This window comes from Neovison vison, chromosome 2 (assembly GCF_020171115.1).
Source record: "Neovison vison isolate M4711 chromosome 2, ASM_NN_V1, whole genome shotgun sequence".
In the NCBI taxonomy this organism is placed as follows: Eukaryota; Metazoa; Chordata; class Mammalia; order Carnivora; family Mustelidae; genus Neogale; species Neogale vison.
The window spans coordinates 728,177-745,812 of NC_058092.1; the positions used below are offsets into that span (position 1 = coordinate 728,177).

Sequence of the window (17,636 nt, forward strand, 5' to 3'; positions counted from 1 at the left end):
GGGCAGTGGGGTCACCAAGAGTGAGTAGAAAGGGGGGCAAGGGTATCAGGAATTTGGGGGGATTTCTCAAGCTCTGTAACTTCCCCATCTGTTTATTTTGGAAACCCAACCACTTCCCGAAAGTGACAGCCAGCCACACCCACGGGGGAGAAGCCTTTTGAGCTGTGTATTTTGCACATGTTCATTAACAGAAAATTAATGCTTGATCCAGCACTTACCATGTTCTAGGGACTGGACTGAGCCTCTGAAGAACCTTCTGGAGCAGGAAGTCTATAGAGAGGACACCAGGGCAGGAGAGCCAGTCTGGTAAATAGCCAAAGTCACACGGCAGGCCCCTTCCTTTGTGCCCTTCTGTAAAGGGAACTTGTGCAGATGGGTCCTCTGTAGACCTCAAGACTTCACACGGGAGTGCTTCCCCATTTCAGAGATGAGAACACAGGGGCTGTGGCTTCCTTCCGTTGGCCAGATTGTGCAATTTCTCCCAGCAGGCCCTAGCCCCACCCAGCCCCCTCAAGGGCTGACCCGCAATAATGGAAGCCAGTTCTGGGAGGGGTTCCTTGGGGCACCGGAAGGTTCCTAGAAGTTTTGCTTGGGCTGAGTCCAAGGGTGGAATAGGAATAAGCCAGGCCTGCTGGGGAGAGGGAAGGGCCAGCAGCAGGTACAAAGGCCGGTGTGGGGGTGGGGATGCCAGGCAGGTTGGTTTGGGCTGGGCTGAGGCTGGGGGTTCTGCCTCAGAGGCTCTCAGGTAAAGCTTTCCCAGCACTAGTATTTGTTTCTTTGCATTTTTCTGAAATGTGACTTGTGACTCCGGTTTTACTGAACCCTCAGACCCCTAAACCTAGATGCACCGTCTTCTGAGGAATGGAATGATGGCGGACAGCAGAATCGGTGGGTTAGGTGGTAGGAGAAGGGAGTCTGGGCCATGGAAGGTAGAGCCAGATGGGCTGCCTGCTCAGACCTGGACTCATTCGGGTAGGGTGGGGGGTCCTGGATTTTGAGTGCAGTTTGGTGGTCCTGGCTCTCGGGTGGAGCTGGGTGCTCTCAGCTCACAGGGAAGTTGGCCTCAGCTGTGCCTGGCAGGGGTGGGGGGGAGGTGAACAGAGGCTGCCCAGTATTCAAAAGGGGAAGTGGCCAGGAGCCTTGGGTGACAGGGGTGGCAGGGAGGGACCAAGGCTCCCTGTGGAGGATGGGGTGGCTTGGGGTATGCAGAGGTCATCTCCTCCATCCCCAGCCTCAGGCCTCTGGTTAGTAACCACGGGACAAGTCCAGCCCCTCCCGCATAGCCATTCCTTCCCAGGGGCCAGTGTCTGGAATTGCCAATGTTGCAGTGTCCTGTTTGAAGCGGTTTTCGGGGACGGAGCAGAGCAGCCCCTCTTCCTGCTGACCTATGAAGTGCCATGCACACAGTGCAGCAGGGAACAGGATCTTCGAGTGGACGGTCAGCTTCTCACCGGGGTGCTCCGTGAAGGGGCATGCCTTGCCAGCAGCTGGGAGGAGCCCCCGTGGGGCAGAGGCAGTGGCAGCCTGGGGCGGGTGGGGTCTGACACCTGCATACAGGGGCTCAAGGAAGCAGGTGCTTTTGTTGTCTGTGGTTTTCACTCGGGGAACCCCGGGCACAGACAGGCCAAGTAACCTGCAGTGAAGACCTGAAGGGCACATTCTGCCCTTGGCTCCAGGAAGGGCGTTGACCGGACTCAAGAAGCAGGCAGTGGTGGGGGTAGACGGAGTGCTAGGAAGAAGGGAGACGCTGCCTGGACGGCGTACCCCTCTGGGCAGCCCCCAGGGCGGGTGGGGCCAGGTTGAGGGTCAGGGTCTATGGGAGGTGGCAGGAGACCCCAGTATCCATCTGGGGCACAACACTGAGTGGGTGTGGTGGGGACAGGGCCCTAGAAGTCAGAGAGAGGCTCCAGCTGGAGTCTAGCCTCCGAGGGCTCCGTGTGGGGCTTGGACAGCGTGCCTGCAACAGGTGTGCCCCCAAGGGCAGGGCCACAACTAGAACAGGAGGGGCGGTGGTTGCAGGGGAGACTGGAGCGGTGGAAGGGAGCATGGTGGGCACCCTGGAGGGGGACACACGGCACAGAGCGAGAGGTCACTTCCCGGGACCGTCCCAGCAGCACAGGCTGCTGAGCACAGGGGCTCCCCTAAAGGGTCCACTCCGTCTGGGCAACCCTGAGTTCTGTGCCTGAAGGATGAGAACTAGCACAGTCCGAGGCAGCACGGGTGCCCCTTTCTAATGCCCCTACTGATGCCTGTTTCTAGTGACTGCTTGGGTGAGAATATGGGACAGAAATCTCAAAGCCAGCAGAGGGCCGCACCACGCAGAGACCACGTCAGCTTCTCTGCCCTGGGGTCAGGCAACGGGGGCATGCTGGGTGCCAGGCGGGGGCACGGGAGAGAGGGAACAGGTAGGCATCCGAGGGCTACCAGGCTCCATTTTACCCCATGCCCACTTCGTGCCCACTCCAGGGTGTGCCCCGGGCAGGCTAACCACCTGCTTTCTTTTTTTTTTTTAAACATTGTACTTATTGGACAGAGACAGGGAGCAAGAGAGTATGTGTGCACAGGCAGGCAGAGCGGCAGGCAGTGGGAGAAGCAGATTCCCTTGCTGAGCAGAGAGCCTGATGTGGGACTTGATCCCAGGACCCTGGGATCATGACCTGAGCCGGGGGCAGCAGCTTTAACGGACTGAACCACCCAGGCGCCCCTAACCACCTGCTTTCTGATCCTAGGAGAACCTTCCTCCCCAGGACTCTGGCTGTCAGCCCCAGGGGCACCTCGGATGCTCTCTGGCATTTCGTAAGACAGCTGGCAGTGTTGTTCAGGGAGCTGTGGGGGAGGAGGTCGAAGCCAGGCAAACCCACCATTCAGGCTGCCAGTCTCCGAGGAGACAGCACCCCGGGTCCTCGCAGGAGCACTCAGGAAGCCCCCGCTGCTCCACCTTGCTGATAATTGGGAGAACAGAGACTCAGGTGGGAGTACTTCCCATGGAGAGCAGTCTTCACTTATTTAGGAAAAAGTACCAACATTTAACCCATGAGAACTACCAGGTTACGGCTGACAGCCACGAAGAGTGAGGAAGAACGGGGCCACCCAGGCGCGGGGCCTTCGGGAGCGCGGGCCCGTTCTGACTCGCTGCTCACGCTTTGGTGGCAGATGCTTCTTTTCCTTTCGAGCTGCAGTTCTTTTTATCCAGACTGAGACCAAAAACCGTCAGCAGGAGCAACGTCCTCAGACATCTTCCCGAGGAAAGAGGAAGGAGCAAGGGGCTCAGGCCCAGAAGACGAGAGACGGGAGGGAGGGGCCCCTGGGGACACCCCATGCACCCTGGGCAGCGGCCCGAGAGGTTGGGAGTGGTCTGGGTGGTGGCAGAACTGCGGCACCCGGCAGAGGTCCCCGTCCCTCCTTTCATGGACTCTTGGTGATGGGGATGAAAGACCTGGCAGAGAAACGGGCAGCCGTGGGACAGCCCACACGGCCAGATCCGGCCGACCTCCCGGAGCAGGGCGGCCGTCAGGACCCCAAACAGCCTGGCAAATAAGCAGCCACACCAAAGTCCCTCATGTCAAACTGCTTTATTACATCTTAAATAACAGCACAGTTTAATATAGTATCTATCTTGCATCCAGCCTCCTTGCAATACACTGACTTTAAAATTAAATACAAACAGTGAGGGCACAGGGTGCAGAGAGCGCTACAGAGGTGTGGATGGAAGGGGGGGGCTCGTGCTCGTTCTCTCTGCCAGACCCAGGCCTGCTGCACGTCACAGCACAGTTCTCCGCGGGCTGCTGCAGAAACAGGGCAGAGAGAAGCCACCACTGCTGCTGGGAAGTGGGCTCGGGTGCAGGGAGGCACCCCCAGCACGGCCGTCCCAACTCTGCTGCCGGCTACGGGCCTCCAGCGGGACCGGGGAGGTCTGCGTGTTCGAGAACGATCGGCCTCCTTACAGAATTGGTGCAAAAGGCTGGCTCCACGGCCGAGACAGGCCAGGAGGAAGTTACAGAGGAAGGCCAGGGTCTCCGGTCCCTGCCCCCCACCCCCGCCCCTGAATCCAACAGTGATCATTTGGAACAGGATTTTTTTTTTTTTTCTTTTTTTTTTTCCCCAAGAGAAAGAAAGAAACAGTGATGATCCCGCTGCCCAAGCATGTAGCGCTGCCGGCCGCCCGGCTTCCGACGCTGGTGCGGAGCAGCAGTGAGGGGACAGAGCCGCAGTGGTTACAACTGTAAAGAGGTTATTTCTTAAAAGAAAAACAACATCTAAGGACTGGGTCCTGTATGCGCTTTTGAGCATTTCTACAGCATGCGATTCTAAGAGTAAACCCACCCAATATGGCAAACGATCAAATTTTTTAAAATTCAACTTAGAAAGTTTGAGATCATTATTTTCAAAACATTGATTTGTACATGGTTTCATACACAAATAATTGACTGACTATCCAAGCACAGGACGGGCGCCTCTCTGGAAAACAGCTTCCTGACGGCTGGGGGGGCGGGGCGCAGGGTAGAGTCGGGCCCTCGCTACCCACTTCCCTCCGACCTGACGAGGAAACCCAGGGTGAGATTAAGAACCGAACGGAGAAGGCAGGAGGGCGGGTGGAGGGCGGGGGCAGAAGGGGCCCGGTGGCGCGCTCGGGGCCGCCGCCGCGTGCGTGGGGCCTTTCCTCGTCAGCGCCTTCCTGTCGGCGCGTGGTGGTGCCGCCGGTCGGGTGACCCGAGACAACAACGAAAAAGCGAGGGACGCAATTTACATCGTCAACAACTTCAGAGAGGCTGCAGCACACCCTCTCCCTCTGTGTAACTACCGGACAGAAAGGAATCGATTTTAAAAAGGAAACATGAATGTTTGCAAAATCCTGTTACCACACGACCTGAAATTCAGAACCAATTACGAGATAAAATCCTCAACTTGTTTTGCATGAACAGCACAAAACGGGGTCACTGACCTAAAATTCAAATGAACTAGTGAAAAGGTGTGTCTGCCTCGCAATTACACTCAGGTTTACCTTCTGGTTAGCACGTTTATTAGAGTATTTCCTTTTAAATTCATCGGAGACAAAAAAGAAAACAAAGACAATGGTCCCGGGAGGAATGCACGATTCGTTTGGAGTCGACAGCACAGAGATTCTTCTCTTCGTGGGAATTGTGCTCTTGGTTTCAGCAATAAGTGAAGGAAAAGGTCTTGCCCTTTTGAAGTTCTGAGGGGAAGGGCGTCCGCGTTAGTGGGGTGGATTGGAAATGCTATCACTGTCACGCTTCAAGGTTGGAATGATCTTCCAGTCGCCACGACGTCCGCCTGCTATTCGGAAACAGTTTCAGGAAACGAGAAACACAACAGCTGGAGCCCGAGCCACTGCTCTTCCTCCCGGCCCGCCCCCAGGGCTCCGGCTCAGGGGCCACTGGCCTCGCCTCCCCACGGTCCCCTGTCAGCTCCCAGCGGGAGCCCCGGCAGCCGGGAGCGCCCCGTGCTGAGGGGCGCGCAGGGGGCGCGCAGGGCGGGCGCCTGGCCGTGCTGTTACCTGTCGTTAGTTCCAGATCTTGAGGAAGCTATCCCAGGACCCCGTCGCCACGGCCATCCCGTCGTCAGTCACCCCCAGGCAGCTAACGCGGTTGTCGTGCCCGGCCAAGACACCTGAGGGCAGAGGACAGCCAGTCACCCGGGGACCCAGGACGCCCCAGCGGGCAGCGACGTGGTGATGTGACACAGTTGCTGGGTGGTGGGACCTCGCGGGACCCCTGGGCCCTGAGGCCCAGCCCCTGCAACGCCCCCATGGCAGGAAAGGACGAGGCCAGGAGGAGGAGAAGCCGCGCTCGGAGCGAGCACGGCTCAGCGCCGTGGCGCAGGCGTCTCGGGCCGGGGAAGCAGCCCCCGCGGAGCGCACGGAAGCCACGTCTGCTCCGGGTGCTACGGGCCGGGAGCGCCAAGTCTGCTACGAAGAGAAGAGTGGGACAAGGAGCAGACCCGGTAACGAGGGCACAAAGCAGCGGAGAGCTCGGGGCCTCTTGGGCCAGCTCCTGAGGGGACGCACGATGGCGCCCGGGGGGCTCGTCGGTGGGGCGTCTGACTCTTGATTTCCGCTCCGCTCCCGAGCGCGGGGTCAGGAGGCTGGAGCCGACGCCGGGACGCCCGCTCAGGGTGCAGTCCGCCTGCTTCTCGTCCGCCTGCCTCTCCCTCTGCCCCGCCCACCAGTGCACTCTCTCTCTCTCTAAAATAAGTCAATCTTTCAGCAAAAGCAAATCCAACCACCTCAATCTCAGGGCAACTGCGACCCACGAGTGTGGCTGTGGGCTGTTCCTCATTACAACCCCTGAATAACCCCCGAGGTCTAGCGCAGGGCACACGGCGCAGAGGGCTGGTGACAGACACAGGAAGGGGAAAGCCGACGGAACGTCACACGGCGACCCCACGCTGAAGCCACAGTGAGACAGGCCTCCTGTCGGCTGATTGCAGAGAACCCCTGTCCGTTTCCTACAGTCCCTAGTGTCCCAACTGCGTCAACAGCCTCGCCGGACGGAGCAGTGTTCTCTGCCACGGCGCCGCGACCAGGGAACGGCTGGGGCAGAGGCACCGGGAGCGAGCGAGGGATCTGCGAGAGGGAGCAGGCCGGGCAGGAGGGGAGCTCAGCCTGGGGCGGGAAAAGATCCATCGGAAACTGGGAGGTCACATAAGAACCCCAGGAGACCCCGAGTCATGCTCCGTTCCTCCCCCGCCAAGATACAGAGTTGAAATATTCTGAATGTATCGATTCAACGGACTTGCCTGATGTTTAATATAGAAAGTTTCTCATCTTTTGTGCAACTTGTATCTTATTACTACTTTTTAAGATTTTATTCTTGGGGCCCCTGGGTGGTCAGTCAGGTAAGCGTCTGACTGTTGGTTTCGGCTCAGGTCGTGCTCTCAGGGCGGGGAGACTGAGCTCTGTGTCTATCTCCACACTCAGCGGTAAGTCCGCTTCTCCTCTGTCCCCTCCCCCTGCTCGTGCTCTCTCTAAAATAAAAACATAAATCTTAAAAGGAAATAATTCATACGTACATACACACACATACATATTGCATTTTTAAGCGCTCTCTACACCCTGTGTGGGGCTTGAACTAACAACCCTGAGACCAAGGGTCACACGCATCACCGAGCGAGCCAGCCAGACACCCCCGTACAAGCTGAATTTTCACGCACTTGACGACCACACACTCGCCTTTGATGTGTGAACTTCAGACTTCACACTTCACTGGGCACACCGGGCCAGCCTGTGCTCCACACTTGGCGGACACAGTTCCACCACGTACAGCCAGAGGGGACAGAAAGCAAGGCGAGGGCCCTGGAGCGCCGGCACCTCCCGCGGCCGTCCACGGGCGCCGCACACAGTAAGCGCGGGGGGAGGGGCCGGCGCTCCAGAAACCCGTGCGCCCGGACAGCCCGAGCAGGGACGCCCTGGCCTGTCCCCTGGCCCTCCACCGGGCCACGCCGGGAGGCGGGTAGGCGTACCCAGGTGTGCGTCTCTTAGCAGCGCGGCCGGCACAGAGCCACCCATTCCAGCCTCCGTGCGTCACGTCCATCCTCGAAGGTGCTACCCGAGCCCCGGGAGGCCCAGGAGGGTCCAGCGAGCACCTACCTGCCCTGTCGGCCTTGAGAGCATCCCACACGTTGCAGTTGAAGTCATCGTACCCCGCGAGGAGGAGGCGGCCGCTCTTGGAGAAAGACACGGAGGTGATCCCGCAGATGATGTTGTCGTGGGAGTAGGTCATGAGCTCCTGGTCCGCGCGGAGGTCGAACAGCCTGCAGGTGGCGTCATCCGAGCCGGTGGCAAAGGCGTTGCCGTTTGGAAAGAACTAGAAAGCAAGTGCAGAGCGTGCAAACACACCAAGAGAAGTCCGGGAAACGGGACTGCCCGAGAGCAGGCCTCCTGCTGGCACGGGACGGCACGGTCGGCAGGGCTGGGCTCCGGCCCACGCGGCGGGTCAGGTCGGAGCGGCAGCCGCCTGGGCACCTGGACGTGAGGTCGTCGGTACTGGGGCAGCGCAGCCGCTGTCTTCCCCAGACTGGACTGCACTTCACGAGAAACTATTTCCCAGGGGATCAGGAGGAGCCTGGTCACCCCTGAGGGCCACCGGCGCCAGACTAGCCTTGTGGAGAAGGGACCCCGAGCCCCAAGCAACCAGACCCCACCCTTCACATCTTCTCGCAAGAGCCCTTCACATCAGGGTGAGGTGGTGAAGGGAAGGCTCCTCCCGCTGGCTGTGCCCAACCTCAGGGAGGGGCTGAGGGTGTAAGGTTCCTACTCAAAGCTCAGCTTCTGCCTCCCGCTCCTCAGAGGCTGTGCTGACTGGGCTGACTACTGCCTCGTTTGCCCCAACAAGAGGGAAGCCAGGGTACGGATCGCTGGCTTGCCCTAGGGCTGGGAGCAGGTCCCTGCACACAACAGGCCCAACCCCAGTGTCTGTGGGGTGAACAGTGGCACAGAATTCGCTGGTGTCACGAGGACAGAATGCATCCCACCTCAGTTTTCTATAGGGAACTTCCCGTAAAATAGGTTGGAGGTGCATGCAAAACACAGACCCGCTCACCCTGAACACATTTAAGAACCTGACGTGTTCTGCAGCGTACAAGAAGTCATCTAACTTGCTGACAGCGCGCAAAGGCCCCCGACCCACAGCGTCACCCCGACTCACACAGATGGCATTGATGTCAGACTCGTGGCCGGTGAAAGTTTGCCGGCACATCCCTTCTCGCACATCCCAGAGTTTGGCTGAAGCGTCACAAGCACCAGAGACAAACAGTCTGGTGTCAGGAGCGAGGGAAAGGCTCATGACATCCCCAGTGTGTCCAGTGAACGTGGTCGTCTGCTGGCCGGTCTCGATGTCCCACAGAGCGCTGTAGCACGGACACAGGACAAGCAGTCACCTCACTCGGTCAGATACTCATCACTCACGCACTTGTGTTTGATGCCTCACGGCCGCTTCGGACTAATAAAAGATGGCCTAATTAACGCCAAGAATCTTATTTCCTACACATCTACGGCAAGCAGTGGGACAAAGGTGTGGCGCTCAGATGCTTACCAGGTGGTGTCCCCAGAGCTGGTGACGATCTGATTGTCATCCAGGAAGCGGCAGCAGGACAGGTAACCTGGAAAACAGACACGGATGAGACCCCGACCTGCAAGCCCCACCCTGCCCTAACTCTAAGGTCCTGCAAATAGAGAAACACACGGGCAGAACGACTACGCCTGGGAGTCCCACGTGGAGGTGAAGACCGCGGCCTTGTCAGCGACACGGGGCCTCGGCGCACAGCACTGCTGGCTCACAGCCCGCAGGCCAGCAGGCGTGGGCCCCAGCACAAAGGGGAGGAGGTAAGCCACCCGCCCCACACCCTGCTGAACACAGGGCAGACGCAGGGAACACACGCCGCCTCCGCTCGACTGACCCACATGCGGGGACAGAGGTTCCCTTCCCACTCACACACCCACTCATCCCACAACAACGCACCCCGGCGCCTGGAACACATCCGTGAACAAAGGAGCACTCCTTTCCCTCCCGGAGCTCACACTCCAGGGGCAGAGGTAGCACATGTTAGCGGAAGGGGACACGGTGGTCTGCAGAGGCCTCCCGACCCCTCCGGGAGGGCACAGAGCTGGGGTTGGGACGCTGGGTGGAGCAGTGGATTAGTTTTCTCCAGGACGCTATGGTAAGGAGGGCGGCATGGGAGCCGCTGTGCGCTGCCCGAGCCCCCACCCTGCCGCGCGAGCGGGAGGCAGGGCTGTGGAGCCGGGCCTGGGAGGCTGAGGCTGGGACGCAGGAGACCCCCAGTGTGCAGCGGCGTGTGCTATAGAAAAGCTAACCAGGAAACCGATTCTGCAGTACCTCCACATTAGGATTTCTACTTAATTCGCTCTGTTTACCACAGTTCACAATTTTGTTCTACTGTAAGGGACCCTAAGAACTGGAAGTGCAGGGTCAACAAATCTGACCCCAGAAGGAGTGTGCCCAGTGGGCTGGCCAGCACAGTGCCAGGGCCGCCCACACCCCAGCTGGCCAGGGGTCAGACGGGAGGGGCAGCAACACTGCCTCTCTTGCAAGGATAGGATGCCCTGCCTCGTTTGCCCAGAAATCCTTATTCCCAGTCCACAGCAGAGCCACATACGACGCTGTGCAAATCAGTGAAATAAAAAACAAAATACACACAAAGAAGGAACCCACAAAAGGGTTTTGGTATGGAAAGTATAAGAATACAGGGAAAACAAAGCATTTATCTAAGAAATATTGCCAAAATACTTAGCAATGACAACTTCTAAACATGATCTATGTGCCTAGAAAAGGATGGATGGTCAAGCGCTTCCCAGAGCCCAGGTCACACCGCCTACAGGGACAGGAGCCAGCTGCGGGGCGCCTCAGTGCCCAGCCGGGTGAGCAGTGGCCTGTGCCGAGAGATCACCCGATACCACATCCACACTGTGCACCTGACCCGTGGCCCCACCGTGAGACCAGGACAGCCTCCGACTTGCCACCGGGCTGGACACAGTCAGCGGCTTCAAAACGTGGACCCAGGGGCACCTGGGTGGCTCAGGAGGTTAAAGCAGCCGACTCTTCATTTTGGCTCGGGTCACGATTTCCAGGTGGAGGGCTCTGTGCCAGGTGGGAGTCTGCTGGAGAGTCACCCGCGGCCGCACCCCTGCCACGCTCTAGCTTCCCTGCACTCTCTCAAAAATGGAAGCAAAGGAAAAAGAAAGAAAACAGACTGTGGGCTCCGAAATCAGAAATACACGGCTCAGTCCTCTGGCAGTGGCTGAACCAATACTACGTTCTGTGATGAGCCCCGGTCTCCCCAGCAACTGGGGGGTCCCAGAGAACGAGGAGCGGAGCTGTGTGTGCACTCCGTGGGTTCTGGAAAGTCTGCGGCACTTGCCACCTCTGTGACCGAAGAATGAAACCATGACCTGGAGGACTGTTTGTGCAGACGCGCGTCTGTACGTGGACGGGGGTTACCTCAGGGGAAGACCGCTCCCAGCAGGTGTGCGTGTCTGTGGATATGGGGTCTGCACAAAGTGCGGGGTGTGCTACCCAGTGACCCGCCAACGGCGCTGCTGTCTTTTGGGAGCCCACAGGGGGCCGGGAAAGTAGAGCCGTCAAGCACAGGAGCCGAGTCTGGAGGTGCATGGGCACGAGGGCGTCCCTGTGCCCCTCACAGAAACCGCGGAGGACAGGGTCAGGACATGCTGGGGACAGCCTGGGGCAGGGACCAGGCGGCCACAGTCCAGAGACAGGAGGCTTGAAACAGGCAGTGCAGGGAGCAGGCGCCTGGGTCAGGGACCGGGGCGAGACCAGGGAATGCTGTCAGCCGAGGCCCAGAGGACAGAGGCAGGACGTGCTGACAGAGCATGTCGTCTGGCTGGACATCGGTTGCTCGAGAAGCAAATACACTTACTTCTGCATTGGAAAAGCTACTGACCCAGAGAGAGCGAAACCGAGTACTAATGTGGGTAGAAGAGTGACTTGTGTGGCTCCCCCAAGACCAAGGGCCCAATGAAGGTAACTTATCCCAAGAAAATGGCTATGAGCTTGAGGGGTCATTCACCTACAGGAACGTTCCCACTACTGACAAATGGGGAACCGGCCAGATATCCAGCAACAGGAACACATCAGCAGGCAACGGAGCTCTCTCTCTTTTTTTTTTTTTTAGATTTTATTTATTTATTTATTTGACAGAGAGAGATCACAAGTAGGCAGAGAGGCAGAAAGAGAGAGAGGCGGAAGCAGGCTCTCCGCTGAGCAGAGAGCCCGATGCGGGGCTCGATCCCAGGACCCCGAGACCATGACCTGAGCCGAAGGCAGAGGCTTTAACCCGCTGAGCCTCACATGTGCCCCTGGGACTCTCTCGACTCTTTTAAAACATCACAGTTCTGGGTGAGATTATAGGTTAAAAACACAAAGGTAGAGCATTTAAAGTTATCTCCCCGAATTTCTCCAGGGAGCACGTGGTGCTGGTTGAGGCCAGCCCACCCCTGCAGAGCACCAGGGCACCAGCGTGGGCACCACGGCGGAGTCGAAGTTGGAGGTGGAGATCCAGGCCCCACCACGGGCGCCCACCAGCTGTTCTGGGAGGGAGCGTCTTCCAGCTCCAAGCTAGAGGGAAAACCACCTGCCTCCCTCTGCGGTGTGCACAGCGGCCAAGAGCAGAGACCAAGCACAGTGCTTGAGGAGTATAGAAAAAAGGGGGAAAAGACACGACAAAGTAACTCAAAGATGTGAGTGAGAGTGAGGAAATGCCAAAGAAGGGTTTTATTAAGAGTCAGAAGAGCTTGGGGGTGCCTGGGTTGTTCAGTCATTAAGGGTTTGACAGATTTTGGTTCATGTCGAGATCTCTGGGTTGTGGGATCGAGCCCCGCATTGCGCTCTGTGCTGGGCATGGAGCTTGCCTCTCTCCCTCCCTCTCTCTTTTTTTTTTTTTTTAAAGATTTTATTTATTTATTTGACAGAGAGAGATCACAAGTAGACGGAGAGGCAGGCAGAGAGAAAGGGAGAGAGGGAAGCAGGCTCTCTGCTCGGCAGGGAGCCTGATGTGGGGCTCGATCCCAGGACCCTGAGATCATGACCTGAGCCGAAGGCAGTGGCTTAACCCACTGAGCCACCCAGGCGCCCGTCTCCCTCCCTCTCTTAAATAATAAGTATGTAAGTAAGTCAGAGTTGAGAGTTTACAGTACCCAAAGAGAGACAAATTTATAAAGTGTTAATGGCAGAAGACGCAATCCGATGAAAACACAAGCAGACTGGAAACAGCTTCAGACGCACTCACAAGGCTGTGTGGTCTCATCCTCTCAGAGCTTGGGGTTTTGGGCAGTTTGCCATCATCCTTCCAGGATGGTGTGAGGTCTGGATCTAGGCAGTCCGTCCAGGAGGCTGGCTGGGTGGGTGTGGAACCTAGTGTGGCCAATGGCAAGCACAGACAGGACCTGCAGCCACCCTAGAAAAAGAGGCTCTTTCTCTGCTGGGGCTGCTAAGCGGGCCAGATGGAAAGGAGGCCAAGGGAGCCATCCAGAAGGAAGCCAAAGGGCAAGCGCTGAGCAGACAGCACCATGAGCCCTGCACCCCACCAGGCGTCAGGCAGCCCGACCCCACAGAATGGTCCGTGAGATTACTTAGTGGGCAGCGGGACCAGACTGTGACACACACACCCAAAGCCTAAAGCCCAAAGCACGTCACATTTAACTAACTGCCAACAACGACGGTGCCAACAAGCAGCCCAGGGGTAACCCTGGAGCCGAGTGACGATCTTGCCCACATCCGAGTTTGCTGGCACGCGCCAGAGAAACGAGTCATTAGTACAGAGCGGGTCTGGTCCCTGCGCTCTCACGTGGATGTGAAATATTCAGCTTCAGATTATATGAACAAACCATCCCTACAAAACAAAGTCTGAGCCACCAGAGCCGGGTTGGCAGGAACGCTAGGCAGTCGGACAAATACCATGCTGTACCCAGAAAATTTCTGGCTAAACTCCTGATCAAAATGTTTATGCCTCTGATGTCAAGAAGGGCACTGTGTCCACACTGCAATGACGTGTTTGGGAAGGAAGGGACCTCTGAAAGCAGGTGTCCATTCTCTGCTCATCAGCACGCAGGGACCGGCTCTGAGGACAGTCTGTGACATGAGGCCTGACACTTTGGTCTGGTGGGATTAGGGAGTTCCTCACTCTCAAACATGAGGATTTCCACCAAACAGTACTCGGAGAGTGGTATTCTGTATGTAACACATTGATACGAGCGATAATAAACGTCTCCTCCCCATCACCGTGAGACCTCAGTCCGCCAGCCACTCCAGGGGCATCCTTTGCTCTGTAGGACAGAGCACCGTCAAGTGCTCCTCTCTAAAGTGCGGGCAGAGAGTATCCAAACCCTGGGTAGCTGACTCTACAGAAAGAAGCTTCTGTTGGTGCCATGTGGACCCTCACATTGCATGGAAACAAGAGCAGGCCACAAACGATTACCAAGAGCCTTAATTCCCGAGGCTGAGGGCGCGATTCCCATCCTAGGCCTCAGACACGACTAGGAAGCATTCAGTACGCCTGCTGGTAACAGCACTCACAGGAGTACTTTCTAAGATTCTACAAGAAAATGTCCCCACCATGGCATAACAGAGTTCTCAACCTGATGCTCAGGCCAGAGAGAGGCATGGTAAGTGACGGACGGATGCCCAGGTCTGAGACAAGACAAAGACCGTAAACCCTCCGATGTGCTGAACCCACTAACAGTTCACACCTGTACCCTATGACTAAAATAAGATTATTTTAAGCTTATCAGATTTCAACCTTTATTGACTTGAAGATGAAAATTATGTAGCATGTCTGAAGAAGATAATATATACACTTTTTTAAAAATAAAGATTTTATTTATTTATTTGACAGACAGAGATCACAAGCAGGCAGAGAGGCAGGCAGAGACAGAGGGGGAAGCAGGCTCCCCGCTGAGCAGAGAGCCCGATGCAGGGCTTGATCCCAGGACCCTGAGGATCACGGCCTGAGCCAAAGGCAGACGCTTAACCCACTGAGCAACCCACCCAGGCTCCCCAATAATACATATTCATAAGAGGCCGAATGTTTTTAAGGAACCACTCAACTCCCAGGAAGTCAAATTTCATGCTGTAGGAAGAAAACAAAAATTGCAAAATATTTCCTCTAAGCCTCATATATTTCTTTTTTTGACAAGTGCAGTGTTAAAAACTTTAAAGCCTTAATTAAAAATGGAAGTCAATATACTGAATCTGAGGATAAATCAGGGACTGATAAACAATAAGAACGTCTGATTTTTCTGTGTTGGAAGCTCATCAGTGCGAGAAACAAGGCAGTTTACGAGGTGTGCTCCCTGGACAGAGGCACGCGGCTCACGAGGACCCTGCGGAGAGCCCACCCCGGCCTCCGGCTGTGGGGCAGCAGTTCCCACCCAGAGGAGCAACTTTCCCGCAGAAAACAACCAGGAGCTCTGGACAAATATAAACAAACAGGGGTGCCTGGCTGGCTCTTAACCTCAGGGTCATGAGTTTAAGCCCCACAGTGGGTGTGCAGACTGCTTAAAAATAAAATCTTTGAAACAAATAAAGAAGCATATTAAAGGTGCAGGAAGCAAGGGCAGACCGCAAGGAGGCGAGCCTACACTTGGGAAAGAAGAAAGGCACGGAGTGTGTTTTGGTGGCAGGTCCCCATCTCACGCCACATGGGTAAGATCCCTATCCGACCTTCTCAATTAGGCAGCGGGCAGATCTGCAGACAACCACAGTCGGAAAGGGAAAGAAGAAAGCCTAGAAGGGGAAAGCCACAGAGCAGGAGCCCTCAACCTCGCGCCAAAGGGCCAGAGCTCACACGGGAACCCCACGGGCGAAGAGCGGGCTCCGTGAGGCCCGGCTAACGGGGAAAGGACAGCCAAGGTTTCTGTGGCTGCCTGACGGCGTGCAGCACGGGTTGGCGGAACACAAGAGTACAGCCTCCACAACGCGACACGTCCCCGGGGCCAGGGAGGTGTTCAAAATTACTGATCATACTAATAGGAAGTGTCACCCGTACTGAAGAGGAAAGAGCCACCAAGATCAACCCCAAGAGGATTCATTGTTGAAACAGCAGACAACGGTTCTGAGGACGGCTCTCGGAGCCATGAAGGATACCAAATATACACGAAATAAATAAAAAGACAGGAAATCTCAGCAGAAAAATAGTAACAGATATTTTTTAAAAAGCAAACAAAAATTCTACAATCTGAAAACAGAACATCTGACGTATCAGGCTGCTGGGTGTTCAGAACACTGAAGGTGACAGAAGTCCCATGAACTCGAGGACGGAATGCAGAAGGGGGAGACCCAGCCAAAAAAAGAAGAGAGTCCCAGGACCCCACAGGACCATACGAAAACCCACACACTGAAGTGCAAAAGGAGAGGGGACTACAGAACAGAAAATATTTTTGAGGACTGGCCTAAAATGTCCCTAATTTAGTAAAAAACAAAGCTTTACAAATTCAAGATACTGGGGCGCCTGGGTGGCTCCGTCGTTAAGCATCTGCCTTGGGCTCAGGTCATGGCCTCAGGGTCCTGGGACTGAGCCCCGCGTCAGGCTCCCTGCTTAGTGGGGAGCCTGCTTCTCCCTCTCCCACTCCCCCTGCCTGTATTTCCTTTCTCGCTATGTCTCTCTCTGTCAAATAAACAAATAAAATCTTAAAAAACAACAACAACAAACCAAACCGAACACATTAAGCTCAACAGAACGCAGAAGAAAGCTCACACCCTTGGAAAGGCAGGAGGAGCACTAGAGATAGTCAACACTGGGGTCAAAGAAAAGAGCAACTCAAGCTTCCTCAAATGGCCAAGAATGTTTGTAGGGAAAGGCAGAACTGTGGATGATGGGGGCACATAGAGCGACAGCTCTGAAACGTGACAAAGGAGGACGAAAGGCAGAGAGCGCCTGGGCAGCTCGGTCGTTGAGCGTCTGACTCCTGATTTCAGCTCAGGTCAGGTCAGGGCCTCAGAGTCCTGAGACTGGGTCCCTGCCCTCGCCAGGCTCCCGGCTGGGTGTGGAGTCTGCTTGAGATTCTCACTCTTCCTCTGCCCTCCCATTTGTGCGTTCTCTCTCTTAAAAAAAAAAAAAAAAAATGAAGGGGATTAAATGGGCCTTTATGGCTGGCAAGGCTCTTATATTTTATATGAACTGATGCAGTATGAACTCTGAGTGGACCGTGAAACATTATGAATGTACGTCGTAATCCCTACATAAACCACTAAAAATTAATGCAAAGAGGAAACCAAACGGCCATCAGATAAACTCCACAAACTCAGCTTAGTGCGCTAACCCAAAAGGCAGGAAAGCAAAGCAAGCGGCGTGGCAGAGCCGAGGACAACTGTATGTGTGCGGCGTGACACCTGCTCCAGGAAACAGGAGTGATCCAGGACCACCGGAAAGGCAGAAGCCTTTAGAACGGGTAAAAGACGTGACCCCACTAGAGGCTGTCTATAATGGACCCTTATAAAGATACAGCCAAGTTGAAAGAAAATAGACGGAAAAAAACATGTGGAAACAAAAGAAATTGGGAGCGACTCTGCGGGTATCAGCTAAGTAGACTTACGACAAAGAACGTTCTGGGAGAAAAGGGGACATTACATCATGACAAGAGGATCGATTCGTCAGGAAGACACAACACCCATAAATGTATGTACTTCGACTAAGAGCCCAGAACACACAAAGCAAAAACTGCCAGATTAAAGAGAGAAAGCCCGTAGTCAGGGCCCTTAACCTCCGCTCCCAGCAGCTCACAGAGAGAAAGACACGAGAGACTTGAACAGGATCAAAAGTCTGGCTCGAATAAGCACACGGAGAACAGGGCCCGGCACCTGCAAAACAGACCAGTTTTCGAGTGTCTGTGGCCTGCTCACCCTGACCCTCTCTGCTCCACTAAAAACAAGTCCCAACAAACAGAAAAGAACTGAAATGACACAGGGTTTGTTTTCCGAACATAACGGAATTTAATTATAAATCCTTAATAAGCTGTGCAAGGAAACTTCAGGTACTTGAAAATTAAACATCATACTTGTAAGGAACATAAGAACCAAAGAAATAATCAAAAGGATAGTAAAAATACTTCAAGCGGAGCGATAACAGAGGTAAAGCCCTGTTTAGAG

At 55.6% G+C, this 17,636-nt stretch overlaps 1 protein-coding gene across 3 annotated transcripts in view; it reads right to left on the reverse strand.

Moving 5' to 3' along the window:
* Window positions 1–3,553: 3,553 nt before the first annotated feature.
* The window catches only part of GNB1 (G protein subunit beta 1), an 89,917-nt gene continuing 75,834 nt past the window's right edge, over window positions 3,554–17,636 (reverse strand). For 2 of the 3 annotated variants that reach the window (XM_044236948.1, XM_044236949.1), the window contains exons 7-11: window positions 9,051–9,117; window positions 8,664–8,865; window positions 7,607–7,823; window positions 5,516–5,628; window positions 3,554–5,295 (exon numbers count right to left, since the gene is read on the reverse strand). In XM_044236948.1, the coding sequence (XP_044092883.1) occupies window positions 5,522–5,628; window positions 7,607–7,823; window positions 8,664–8,865; window positions 9,051–9,117 (593 nt within the window). In that variant the 3' untranslated portion in view covers window positions 3,554–5,295; window positions 5,516–5,521. The remainder of the gene's footprint in view (window positions 5,296–5,515; window positions 5,629–7,606; window positions 7,824–8,663; window positions 8,866–9,050; window positions 9,118–17,636) is intronic. The other variant, XM_044236951.1, reaches the window with a different exon arrangement.